Below are 13774 nucleotides of genomic sequence, written 5' to 3' on the forward strand. Positions count from 1 at the left end.
TGACCACCAGATGGCATTTAAGGAAAAACTTAACACTGTATTTAACATAGCTGGTCTTGCCTTTGTGTCTTTGAAGTTTCAAGCAAAAGAAACTTTTTTTTTAATTTGTGATTAAGACAGTCTCAGTATAATATAGACTACACATTCAAGTACAACACCAAATTGCTTTAATTTAATCTGCCATAGCTACATACACATTCACGACTATTTCTACACACCTTTCAGTCACCACAAGTGAACTAAAATACTACATAGTGATGTATATAATGAGATCGTTGCTAGTAATACAGCCCAAAGTTTTGTATCTGCCAAATCGGCAAATGCGGATGTTTTGGTCACCCCACGTATACCTTCTTTTCTTATTACCTGATGCAAAATGGACTAAGTACGTATACCCCTAGTAGTACTAGTAGACTACATATTTGATGACATAGTGCCAGGTAGAGGAAATACAGGTTCAGGTGCAAAGAATCAGGCCAAGATCTGGACCTGAACAAGCTAAGTTGTATATTGTAGTGATATGCATGTAGTCATTTTCCAGTAAAAATTAGGGCCGACTGTTTACAAGTGAGAGCAACTTCAGAATGAACATTTGTGCCCAAAAAAACAGAATTTCACCCTTTTCTAACCAATCATATCACAGTAATTGTTACTGCTTATTTTCAAATTGGTCCAGGTACTGGTCCACTGACTATTATCCGGTCCAATTTTTTTTCAAACCAGTCCAGCAAGAAATAGTGATTTCATACAATGTAACAGTGCTCACCCCTTCTATAGTCCATTTTGCCTTAAAGCAAGGTATCAGAGGAGTTATGAAAACATCAGAAGAACATTCAATTTGGGTTGTGTAGCAAAGACCTCAATATACATTAATTTATCAACCTGATTAAACTACCTGCTGATTATATAGTGATCACATCAAACTGCTCTGTAGGATTCAGGATACAAAAAGCTGTACACATGCAGAAAACACAAGTTCCGTTTAACTGTACAAACTTGGGATGGCTAGATCTTTGTCTTTCCACTTCCAATCCATCTTTAACTTAATTATGCAACTGATTCAAATGGGTAATACGCACATGTATGTATTGGAAAAAAGTGAAAATTTCAATCACAAATCTGCAATAGTTTGCAAATGCATAAATCAAACTTACACATGGCTTGCTCTTTAAGACAAAATGTGTACAATTTAAGGTTTCTAGCATTGGCAAATACAAATTTCCTTTAGGCATACAGTAACTGATTTTAGGCTGTTAAGAACAATTCACAACCCAAATTTAGTGAAAAAGGGCCATTCTTACTTGGCCTACATGTAGTTCTTTGTCCTGGTAAGCATTACAGGGCTCTGCCTAAAGTATGCTGACGCTACAAATAACATTCATATGTTGTTCTTCCCACAATGTCTAACATTAAGACAACATCTTTTGAGGACTTCTGACTGAAGTTACATTTTCACAGCTCATGTTTTAACTGGACAAAAATTTTGCCAATGAGTATATTCGGTAACATCACCGAAGGTGTATTCCAAAAATGAACTCGTCCTGATTTCTTCTGGCTTGCTCTCTCTGATGCCAAACATAAAGACAGCAAATATGTACAACTTACATCTGTTGCTGATATTTAACCTTTAAGTTAGCATTTTCAAGCAGTTGCATGCATACAGTGTATAATGAGTACAATCACACGTATTATATACAACGTACCTGGATATGTGGTTAAATGCCCTAACAGGCTTTCATTTTTTCCCTTATATAAATCAACACACAAAACAGTGTATACAAAATTGTCTCAATGTTGAAATCATTAGCTATAGACCACACCAATATAACTTCTTGGTTCCTGGATTTAAAAAGTGATTTTAGATATCATTGCAACTTCAACACAAAAACAGAGTCTGTGGGACTATCAAATGTCCTCTTCTTCGGCCTTGTTATTTTCTTGGACCTGTAAGCCCTAAAACAAGTATAATGTTCATTCTTGAATCAGTCCAAAATTTGGTCCACTGATTATTTTCAGGCCCCTATTTTCTGGACAGGTCCAACAAGAAAAATTGTCTTGTACCTATACATCATAAAGGTACCCACCCCTAGTACACAGAGTTTCAGGTAGTTATAAAGTCAAATGCAAGTTTACTTGCCAACCTTCTGCTTCATGTTTTTCTCTAAACTTTAGGCCACACCAATTTAATTTCTTGGTTCACGGATTCGCTCGCTCCTATTTTTTGGAAAAAAAAATAAAAATAAAAATTACCACTCAGCAAATTTTCACCATTAATGAAACCATTCACCAACTTTCTGGTGTAGCAAATTGGCCTTTATATCATAAGCTCCTTAAAGTGTGGGTACTGGTGCTGTTACTGTACAATAATAGTGTTTTTGTACTTTTTTCAAGCTGAAACCTTTTTTTCTTTATGTTTTGGATTAGCCGTTACCTTTACCCCAACCATTTTACAATTTTTATTTTTATTTCGCCCTTTCGCTCCATATCTTTTATGAAAAAATCCGTGAACCAAGAAATTAAATTGGTGTGGCCTTACATAAAAGAACTCTACTCTAAACTCTACTTTACTCTAAACAACAGAGACAGGGGGCGACATAGACTTTCGGATACTTATGACCCCCTCCTACAAAAAAGGTGAGTTCCTGAAGTCACTGCTGGAGATAGAGAGGGTCATTCTGTGAACAAGGTCGACAGAGATTGACCGAAAATTCAGAGGGGTAAGTCCCTATAGTTTGATTCATTGTTGGAAGTAAAGTAAAGCATTTTTTCTATAATTTACATGATAAAGATGTCCCAAGAACCAATGAATTAAGATAGTGTGGCCTTAACAAGGGTCTAGAAAACTCATCTCCATGGAGCCCCTTGACTATCCGCGAAGTGCAGCTAGTGACCACGGCAGGCGGAAATGGCTGGCCGGCAGCGGGGTACAGTGGGTGGACTCATAGTTTATCATGTGTTTGGCAGCCTGTGGAGAAAAGGAAATTTGAACTGTTAAGGTCGATGTATCCAAGTACAATGTATTATTTGTAGTTTTTCTTATGTACTTAGAATATTGTTATTATTTTTTTTTATCCTGCTCATGTCAAATTCTATTTTGAATTGTCCTTGTCTGTGTCAGTATGTCTAGCTCTTTGCAATAGGAACAGGCTAGTTAGGCAGAAACAATGAATGAACTTTATTGCAAGACATTTGTATATGGTACAATGTAACATATGATCAGTTTGCACTGCTTTTAGGTCAGAGGGCTTTGGCTTTCAAAGTCAAGTCAAAGTCAAAACTATGTTTTTTGGACATAGTCAAAACTATGTTTTTTCTGTCTGCCTCCTCATCTGTCGTTTGGACAGATGAGGAGGCAGACAGGCTTTTTGCCTGTTTGCCTAACCTGCACATGACTTTTTATGGTGAAGGAGGGGTGTGCAATTCCTTCTCCACCCTCTCGTCTACTGGAGCACTAAGTCTCACAGGGGCAACTGTATGCAACGTGTGAGGCGGCTCCAGCAGATGCAGCTTTGTTGTTTAGAGTATCCGTCTCCAAGGAGGACTTCCAACACTATATTAGGACAAGGCTAATAGTATTGTGTGCGAGCAGCTTGACAAAAAGGTTACGGGGGAAACGTTCTGCAATTTTGTGAATATGTTGCCTCCATCTTTAGTTTCTACAACATTCACTATACTTACCAAGAAGAGTACCAGCTGAGTCTTTTCCTCTGTGCTGAGCTGCTCGCCGATCAGACAGGGGAAGTTTGCAGAGTTCTCCTCCACCCATGACTTCAGCAGGGAGGTGCACAGCTGCTCGTCTACAGAGTACTGGTTATACACGGCAGCTAAACATGGAGACAAACAAACAAACAAAAAACAAACAAACAAACAAACAATAAGCCATGACATGGAGAACTGTAGATCAAGACCTTCCTGAGCTGGGCTGCACTTGGGAGGGGGTGCAATGGACAGCAGCAGATAGGAAAGTGTGAAGAACAATGACAGCCCACATCAGGAAACATTGACTGACATGCGGCGAGTATGATACTGATGAAACAGTAAAGTACATCATAAATACTGTTGCTAAAACTCTGAATTGAAAGGCATGATAAGGTCATACCAATTTATTTCCTCAGGTTCACAGACATGATTCTTGAAGGAAAATTTTAGCTTAACCAGTCAAGATGACAACAGAAGCATCTTAATGCATGTACATTCACTCCCTGAACTGTGTATACCAAGGTAAATGTTCAGCTCTCAGGCTCTATTTCAAAATTTATACTTCAGTTTAAGCCACACTTACTGTAATTCACTTTGTCTTCTCGGTACCAAACTTTCACGGTCTGAGAAAATTTTACTTTTTCTTGGAACTAAATGTTCAAGGTTGCAGCAGGTGCACATAAAAAGAGTCTCTGAATTATTTGTTATCAGTAATGATAAGTTCACGTTACAGTGGTCACCGTGAAAACCATGAACATAACAGTACATTGAAAAAATCAGGATTTTATTTCTTGGTTTTCTGACATTTTTATGCAAAATTCTAGCAAGATAACATCAAGAAAACAGAGGGCTGGGAGGAAAACCTGCATTTGGCTCTGTCCACTCCTTGAAACTGTGTGGCAAGAGTCTGTTTTCTTGTGGATAAAGATTAACCCAGTCAAGTAATATTCTAAATATATATAGTTTCCGCTGTTTCTGTGCTCAATGCACTGCTCATTCTTTTTACAAATAGAGGATATGAGGAATTGTCATGAGGAAATTTTTCTACTCACAGAGGATAAAAAATCATATTATTAAAGGCAAATCTTATTTCCTTTAGTGGTCCTCTGACATTTTGAAGTAAAATTTTAGCCAGCAGTCAAGATGAAAACATGTAGAAGGCTGGAAGGAAAACTTGTATCTTACTACCATGTATATTCACTCCTTTAAACTTGTGGATAAAGATTATCCCAGTCAAGTATTATTCTAAATATATCCAAGTCTGATCAACCAAGACATGATATTGGTGTGGCCTAACACAAACCATTACCTTGCACCGTGGGAGTGGGAGCTGACAGCCATTCCCGAAGCATTGTGATGGTGGACTCTGTGATCAGCTTAGGGTATCTGGAATAAAGATAACAGTGCACAGAATTATCATGCAAATAATCTGTTCTCAGTTTTCTATACAAAATGTACTTTCATCTACAAAATGTTGAAACAACAAGACTTAGTTCATTTTTCATCAGATTCTCTGATTTTGGATGTAAGCTCTTTACTATAGTCTTAAACAAACCATAGAATTAATCATTGGTAAAATCAATCCCATAAAATAAAACTGAACCTGGCTGACCCCACCTGAACTGCAGCAGCTTGACCAGCAGGTCGTTGCCCCTGTTGGATTCTATTGCATCAGGGTCACTGGAGGTCAGGAAAAACAGACAAGAATGTAGTAAACACACAACGTAGTCATGATATCATATTCTATATTTTTACAATTTCCAATTTTTAACCATTAATTAAATCAAAATCAGTCTCTCTCAAAATATTCTTATTGGAATTAAGGGCTCTAGGAAAAGCTTCTTTAGTTACACCAATGCTTCAGCTTTCTCTAAAATTACATACTATACATTTAAGTATAATCATTTTCTTCAAACAATGTTACACAATACAAAATGTAGTCTTGCATCTACACATGTAGTCTAGTACTACATAAGCTAGTGTGTACAGACTGGTGTTAAATCTTACATTGTTGTGATCATCTCATCTCTGGTTCTCCTGACTAACATCACAGGGCCTGGGTACCTGTCAGGGCAACAAGGGGTCACATTACACACGGTTTCATAAACATGGCAGCATGTGGTCACATTACATATGGTGTCATACATGTGGCAGCAAGAGATCATATTACATAATATGGTTAATACACATGGCAGCAAGCAGTCATATTACATATTACAAATGTACATGGCAGCAAGGTATCACAATACACACTCTGTTGAATATTACAGTTTAACTAGCTAAATACACACTCTGTACATGTATCAGATTCTGTATAGCTGATGAACCGCCTTCAGTATGACAGTTGATTTGAGTTTATACCAACCTAGTAAGTATGCAAATGCCACAAAACCCTAGCCTGATATGCCAGCAAAGAGATATGAAATCATTATAAATAAGTACAATAAGTCGTCCCTCGGATAGGACGTTAAATGGAGGTCCCGTGTGTGGGAGAGCCATACCCTATGCACGTTAAAGAACCCGCCACATGTGCGAACATCCACCCGAGCGGATCAAACCATTCCGGCCAAAATAGGGGTAGGGAATCTCCCGAGCAGCCCTCGTAACCCCTGCTTCGCCTATTGGGTCAGTTAGTCCTCACTCATAGTGAGCAATTGGGCTGGTTTCAATCATGATGTTTCTGACCTAGGGCGATGAGTTGCTGTTACAGTTCCAATCATGTAACCCGTAACATTGAGTGGCCTTCAGGCCGTGTTACGTGGTGACCATTGAGTAAAAAAAAAAAAAAAAAAAGTACCTGTTGAGCTGTGCTGCTATGTCCAGGTTGAAGTAAGTGTTGACACTCCGGATCACCATACCTCCTGCAAATACAATTCATGGCAGGTTTCTATGACAACCAAAGAACCAAGTAACACTAACTGTGATTACATATAACTGGACAGACTTTCAGATACAATGTCTACTGTACAACATACCTTACTCTTCATTTTGGAAATTTCAATCTGCTAATAACTTTATTACAGTATTTTGATCATTGCTTTGCTATAAACCTTTGATTCCCTTTCCTCAAAATCCTAAGGCCTATACTGTGGAAAATCAATTCTTTTCTCAAAAAAAGAACTTTCTGAAGAAAAAGAAAGAAACTCACGTAAGCTTTCTGGCATCCTGGATATCGCCAAGGGCAAGAGGTCATCGAAGGTCGCATCCAGAATGACCCCGCTGACCGTGGGGTGGTTCATGGCTGCAAAGGATGCTGGGTAACCGCCGATGGACCAGGCGAAGATGATGATGTTGTCAGGAGAGAACCCTAGCTGATGGATGGCGTACTGCAGCACCACATCTATGGCATTGCCCTCGTTCTCAGGCATGGGGATGCCCTGGAGGAGGAGTGGGAGTCACGTTTGTTGTAAGGAAATATTTCTACTCATAGAGGATGAAAAATCATCTTAAAGCCACAATGTTATTTCATGTAGTGGTTCTCTGACATTTTGAAGGAAACATTTAGTTTATTGTAAAGATGCAAACAGAAGACAGAGAGGAAAACATGACTAAGTAGACATATATATTGACTCCCTGAAAGTCTATGTACCAACTTGAAAGTACAGCCCACTGACTCTATTTTTACTTTTAATATTTCAATTTTTTTACATCTGAGAACCAAAAAATAAAATTCAGTAAGTCAGTCAGTCGTGGACATCAAATAAGATCATTAGTGTGGCCTATTGACTGAATGAAGAATCAAAAGTAAGCAGTAGTAGTATCCAGTTTAGTAGCCAGGGACTCTTAAAACTGGCACTTCGACAAGACCATTTATTTTGATAAAAGTTCTCCCCTACCGAGCTTCCCCCAAATCCAGGGTGGTTCCAGCCCAGCACAGAGTACCCAGCTGGGGAAGGAAACCAGATAACAGTGAGTTTACATTTCTCAAGTTTCAGCATTTTACAAGCCCTCAACTGGTCTACGTGCTGTGATAAACTATAAACTCCTCTTCTATTACCCGTGCTCTTCCATTACCCAGCAACTACATGTACTACATCTAATCCACCTTGCATCATAATTGTAAAATTTATATAAGTAATTCCATTATATTGTGTATGCTGATTTATTATGAGTTTGTAAGGGCCCCCTTGGAAATCAGTTACTAAGTTAACTGAAGGGATTACTCTAAAGATTTGTAAAGAACTGAATATCAATGCATTAAACCAAGCAGAATGCTCCAGTTATTTTTTGTATGGAAAAAGTCATGATCATTGACTGTGTACAAAAACTTACCATCCAGTGGAGTACACATGCACCCAACCTCATAGAACCCAGCATTCCCCTCACTGGTGATCACCTAGGGAAAAACAAAATGTTGTATAACTGACAGCTTTGTAGCTACACAGTACATGTAAGTTAGATGTTTCAGTATCAGTTATCCTACAAGATGTGAAAACCTTTTAAAAATCCATAATCTGTCAAGTACACAGAGCATCATAAGAAACAGTCATACTTTATTCTTTGTGCAATGTCATATAATATCCTAAAGACCTTGGAAAAAATCGACTGAACAACCGACACATAATATCTGGGTAACTGTGAATAAACACTGAAGATTGACAAGGAATAATCAGCATCAATTCTGACCATCCAAACATGTGTGTAATCACTACCAAGGTAAACAAATAAAAAAAAACAAAAAAAAACAACGTACCAGTTTCCTGCCCTTCTCCTCTCCCATTGGTCGCCTGTCCACAAACATGGTGTCGATCTCGTTCCCGTCCAGAGCCAGAAGTTTGGCCCGCTCTCCATCGTACTGTGGACACAGGGTACAGCTGGTCAATTCTGAACAAATACAAGGCTAGAAACTGTTGTCAAAACAACTACAGGCAAATCTGTATAAGGGGCCACCTTTGCATAGCAGCCACCTGGCCATTGCGGCCACTTTTTGTCGGTCCCTTGGATTTTCCCATTGACCTAAGCAATAAGAAATAGTCTATAGCGTCACCTGTCCAACGCGGCCACGGCCACACGATTTCAGGTCCAATTGATACAAAAACACAGCCTATTGCGACCATACAGTGGTCGTACATGTGTGTCATCCTGCACCAAGTTTCAAATTGTACTTTACGAGGATTTGGAGTTCCTGACAAGGTCATTTTGGCGGTAGCGGAATGTACGCACGTCTTGAACGTTAGAGCGCAATCATTTGCAGTAGATTGGACCAGAGCAGGGTCAACTGAATTTTGAGACAATCAAGACAATGTTATTTGGTGAGAAAGATCAGTGGGTACTGAAATCATGTGTAACTTATTGCTCTTGATCAATTGATCAGCATTTTCTCTATAGTGGGCACATTTCTTCAGTCCCTTGAGCTATACACAGGTTTGACTGTAGCAATTTGATCAAAGTACTTGTAGTCATTGTTTCTACGCTGCCCTACCACATCACAAGCTTTTGCATGCTGTTAACTAACAAAATTGTGGTTCATACTACTGCACACAGGAGGTATAGTTGGTGAATTCCTCAAGAACCAAAATAGATATTCTTTTTGACAAAATCTATTGTTGCTTGTTAATTGTATAAGCAGCAATTACATGAACTTCTACCTGTCCTTGCTTCTACAATGCTAAAAGATATTTTTTTTTTATTATCACCAGCATAACTAAAGAAATGACGTCATTTGTTTCTTACCTTTTCCACAAGTTTCTTTCGGCCCTCCTGAAGCATTGGAGCTGAAAAATGATTAAACAGAAGAGGAAACATTTTGTAAAACTCCTTGACCATTTGTGATTGCCATTTCCGAACTCAAGTTCAGAATCAGTATAGATGTAACTGCAATTCAAAATTCAGTCATATTAGGCTTCAGACATGGGCCATGTCAAATTGATTGCACCTTGGTACTTAAAGTTTCGGGGAGTGAAACTAATCACATTTTAAGTCCTCAAAGTCATCTTTTTCTAATTTACTATTTAATGGTTTAAATTACTACTTCAAGATGTCTGAGAACCAAAGCGTGGCCTTAAGGTGCACTCTGACTGCACTTGGGGCAACGGTGCGGCACTGCGGGGTTCGTTCACTGCGGCAATGTGTTGCGATTTTTAAGAATTAAGATATTGCGTTTTACTAATATGACTTAGAAGACAACAAAATACACAAGAAGAAAACCCATTCTTCATCTCTGAAATTCGTTGAGTATCTTTTGAACCCTGCAGTGCCGCACCGGTGCCCCAAGTGCAGTGAGAGTCCACCTTAAGAGTTAGATAGCCTACCCATGGCTTTCTGCAGCAGCCCCACTGTGCCTGGGTAAATCATCCTCCGTCCAAACGTGTGAACCATCAGGTAACTGGAAACAAACACACGTCTCATCACAAGCCAAAACACAATTAGACACGGCAGAAGATAGTGGATGCCAAATGAAACGTCTGACCGTTTCCAAAACCATACCCAGTTGCTTAACTGACTGCTTTTTGGCATATCTTGTTACCTGGATGCAACCTTCGTCGATACCTCATCAAAAGATACACATCAATCCATGAGTCCATCAATCAATCAATCAAATCATCAGTAAGTTTATACCTAATAATATCAGCATTAAAGCGTGTCTTAGTTGATAATATTCTGTATCCACAGTTATCATGAAGAGGCTCATAGTCAAGAGCCACATTGAAGCGCGGTGTGAAGACTAGCCAACTGCTGCCTACCCCTGTGTCAGGGATCCCAACAACAGTATAATCAAAAATGGATACTACTACTACAACTGGTCAAATTTGCTGAGTCAACTGTTTTTGTTATGTCTATCCCTGCTGTTCCTACCTGGCCACATCACACGGCAGGCCCCACACCTTGGCAGCCACCCCGCGGGCCTTGGTCCTGGGCTGGAGTCTCTTCATGGGGACATCCCTACATAAGGGCAAACATGTAACGTTAAGGTCTTTTACAAATAGCAAGTCTTTTACATCCCAAGATGAGTACAAACATATACATATAAATAGCAAGTCTTTAACATCCCTACATAAGGGCAAACATGTATTGGTTAGTCTTTTATATCCCTATGTGAGGACATTCTTTATTGCTCAACAATTGTACAAGGTACAAAGTATAGCTTATATGTGACATGGACGGTTTTCACGTGAAAAATGCGCGCAACCTTCTGTCGATCTTAAATATGGCCGATCTTTCATCCATACGCCTGAAGATCGTGGATAATGTGAGGGGGGTATTAGGGATTTAAACCCAGGACCTCTGGGTTTTGGGCCAAACACCCTATAACTGTTGCGCAGACACGACGACACATACATTTTGTATCTTTGGTTCGACTTTGTCCCTCACCTGATGGCCACCTGTGTCCAGCTGTAGTTCACAGGCCACGCCCAGAAGTCAAAGTCATACCTGGCCAGTCTCACCTGGGGGTGGAAAGGATGATGTAGCAATTTATCAGGTGAGTTCTTAACACCTGGCCAGGTGCTGCTTGCGGTTTCTACTGACAGTCATTCAAAGCATTCTCATTTCCTCTAACATGCAGGTATCATATTAATACACTCCTGTCTTATCATGTGGTTATCAATTACAAATATAAAAGCATTTTACTATATATATATATATATATATATATGAAATGCAAATTTGCCATTGTCTAGAGTAATCTTCCTAAATCAAAGAATGGAACAATCGTCATATCACACATGTATCAGAAAGTAATGTTTTCTACAACATATTTTTCCTGCAATTGTTGACTAGATGTAGAAGCTTAACTCCAGGAAATAGTCTCATTTTCCAGTTGAGGAAGGCAAAATGCTTGTCTGTGTACTCCTCACGGACCATTGTGCCCATTGTCTTGTGTAGTTTTTCTTATACAGTAGAAGCCAGTTAATTGCAATTGCACAACGGATAATCGCACACTTCTATTAATTGGATGGAATCCCCAAAATCCTGTGGTGGTGCGGTCCAGCTTGATAACTTTGCTTTGTTGCACCATGCGGATAATTGCACGAAATACACTGGCAAATGGGGTGTGCAATTAAACGGCTTCTACTGTAGTACCAGCATACTCTAAATTTCATAGGGATATCCCAGAGTTTATCTCTGCTCCCCTCACCTTGTTCTCTGTAGAGAAGACCTGCCTAGCTGCAGTCAGGATGGCGATGAAGGTGCAGTAGTCAGGGTTAGCCCACCTCCCAATGCCTGGAGGAAACAACAATGTCATGGTTATATATTAAAATCTTAATAATACACATGAGGAAGTACAATCCCCTAGCAACTTCTTCTTGCAGCTTATATGTGCAAGCATGTAAAAAAGGTAGAGGTAGTCTCATAGTCTTGATGATGATGACTGGTTTATTCAAAACAATGCAAAACAATTCACATATACATGTCTCTGATGGCAGCCCTAAGGCTGTTTACATTTACAATTGGAATGAAATCTGTTAAAACTATTTACAATATGTCATCATTAAACAAGAATATTTACCGAACAGCACCATAAACTAATGATTAAGCAATTTTAAAAAAACTATTCACAAAGTCATCATTTAGCAAGGAAGCCATGTAGTAAATTGGACTTCTCTTGAAACGAGTACTATAGCTAGCAGTATTGGCTTTCAGAGTCTGGAGCCTGTTACTAGATCGAGTCTCTTTAACCGAGATCTTGTCTTTTTGCTGTGGTAGGGGAAGTGGGTTGTTTCTAGGGTATGGTATTGTAAGGTGGAGCCCAACCCTCTCCTCCCACCTCCTTTTACTTACCAAAATTCGAAGATTTACAAAGATTAAAGAACACACAACTGAGCTACACTACATAATCCTATTCCCTCACCTCTGAGCCAGAAAGCCCCCGACAGTATCACTGCTGTAGCCATGGCCATACGGAGTCCGCTGTTCATGCCTTCTATGGTGAAATAGCCTGCAATGGGATAAACAATAGTATCAACTGTATCAGCCTTCAGTCAATGTTGTTGTTATTGTTGATATTGGGTGGGCCGACTACTCAGTCTTTGCAGCCAGGGGCTGAATTGCGAGGAGCTTACAATGGGTGGGGCTAAATCGCAAGGGTCTGGAGCGAGCTGCCATTCGGCGCCACTCAGGTGACCTCAGTACGACTGTCGCAAGTGTCTGGAGCGAGCTGCCATTCGGCGCCACTCAGGTGACCTCAATACGACAGTAATTGCCCCAGGTGCGGCCAAAGTACTGTACGTTTTGAACCGCGCTCACACCGCACCATTGCACATGTGGCGGGTTCTTTAACGTGCCCGGGGTATGGCTCTCCCCAGACACGGGACCTCCATTTAACGTCCTATCCGAGGGAAGACTCATTTTCACTTGTGAGGAAAGTCGTGTAAAGTGCCTTTCCCAAGGGCACAAGATCGGCAGCACGGCAGGCGGATTCGATCCCGCAACCTCTCGGTCACGAGGCGAACACAATACCACTGTGCCAAGCGGTCTTCACTTAATAGAGCCTTGTGCTCAAATGAGAACAACACATGACTAATAACTCACCAAGTAATGTCCCATACAATTTGTCATTCTGCTTATTTTGTATCTTCATCTATCATACACACACTTTGGTTAACATCAAAATAGCCTTGACTTTGACTTTATCCCTGATTAACAAAATAGCCATGATTAACAAATAAGCTGCTTTAGTTTTTTGCTGTCCAAGAAAATAAAGAATTGTATTAACTTTGTCCTGATGGTATAGAGTTTCCATAGATAAAGTTGGACACATGAAAGTTGCCATCAATGTCCAAGTTAGAGAAAATGCAGCCAAACTTATACTATATACATGGTATATCTTATAGAATACATCCTTCCCTACCTTTCCTGTACAGGTAAGTAACGAGGATGGGTGACGTCCAGCAGGACAGAGACCACATGAAGGAGGCCTGAGAATAGAAAAGTACCGAGTAGTTAGTGTGGGAACTGTGGCAACTCCCTTACTACATATTATATAGCTTCAGCAAAGTTACTCCTCTGCAGTCTGCACTGTCAAGTACTTCTAACATATGATAAACTAGAAATGGGGTTGGATAATCACTGCATAACAACTAAACAAGTCATTGTTAAGCCCCCTTTACAAATCAAGAATTTAGCTCGGCCGAGT

General features: G+C 39.8%; 1 protein-coding gene across 1 annotated transcript in view; it reads right to left on the reverse strand.

The window, feature by feature from the left end:
* Positions 1 to 2538: 2538 nt before the first annotated feature.
* LOC118421366 (phosphatidylserine lipase ABHD16A-like) overlaps positions 2539 to 13774 on the reverse strand; it is a gene marked incomplete in the record, with an annotated part of 13322 nt that continues 2086 nt past the window's right edge. Inside the window, 17 exon segments of the mRNA XM_035828626.1 lie at positions 2539 to 2965; positions 3679 to 3824; positions 5009 to 5085; positions 5317 to 5379; positions 5707 to 5763; positions 6497 to 6560; positions 6848 to 7076; positions 7536 to 7585; positions 7972 to 8035; positions 8393 to 8494; positions 9373 to 9413; positions 9951 to 10024; positions 10495 to 10581; positions 11011 to 11084; positions 11777 to 11862; positions 12491 to 12577; positions 13490 to 13550. Of these exon segments, the coding sequence (XP_035684519.1) occupies positions 2867 to 2965; positions 3679 to 3824; positions 5009 to 5085; positions 5317 to 5379; positions 5707 to 5763; positions 6497 to 6560; positions 6848 to 7076; positions 7536 to 7585; positions 7972 to 8035; positions 8393 to 8494; positions 9373 to 9413; positions 9951 to 10024; positions 10495 to 10581; positions 11011 to 11084; positions 11777 to 11862; positions 12491 to 12577; positions 13490 to 13550 (1461 nt within the window).

This window comes from Branchiostoma floridae, chromosome 8, assembly GCF_000003815.2.
Source record: "Branchiostoma floridae strain S238N-H82 chromosome 8, Bfl_VNyyK, whole genome shotgun sequence".
NCBI classification, from domain to species: Eukaryota; Metazoa; Chordata; class Leptocardii; order Amphioxiformes; family Branchiostomatidae; genus Branchiostoma; species Branchiostoma floridae.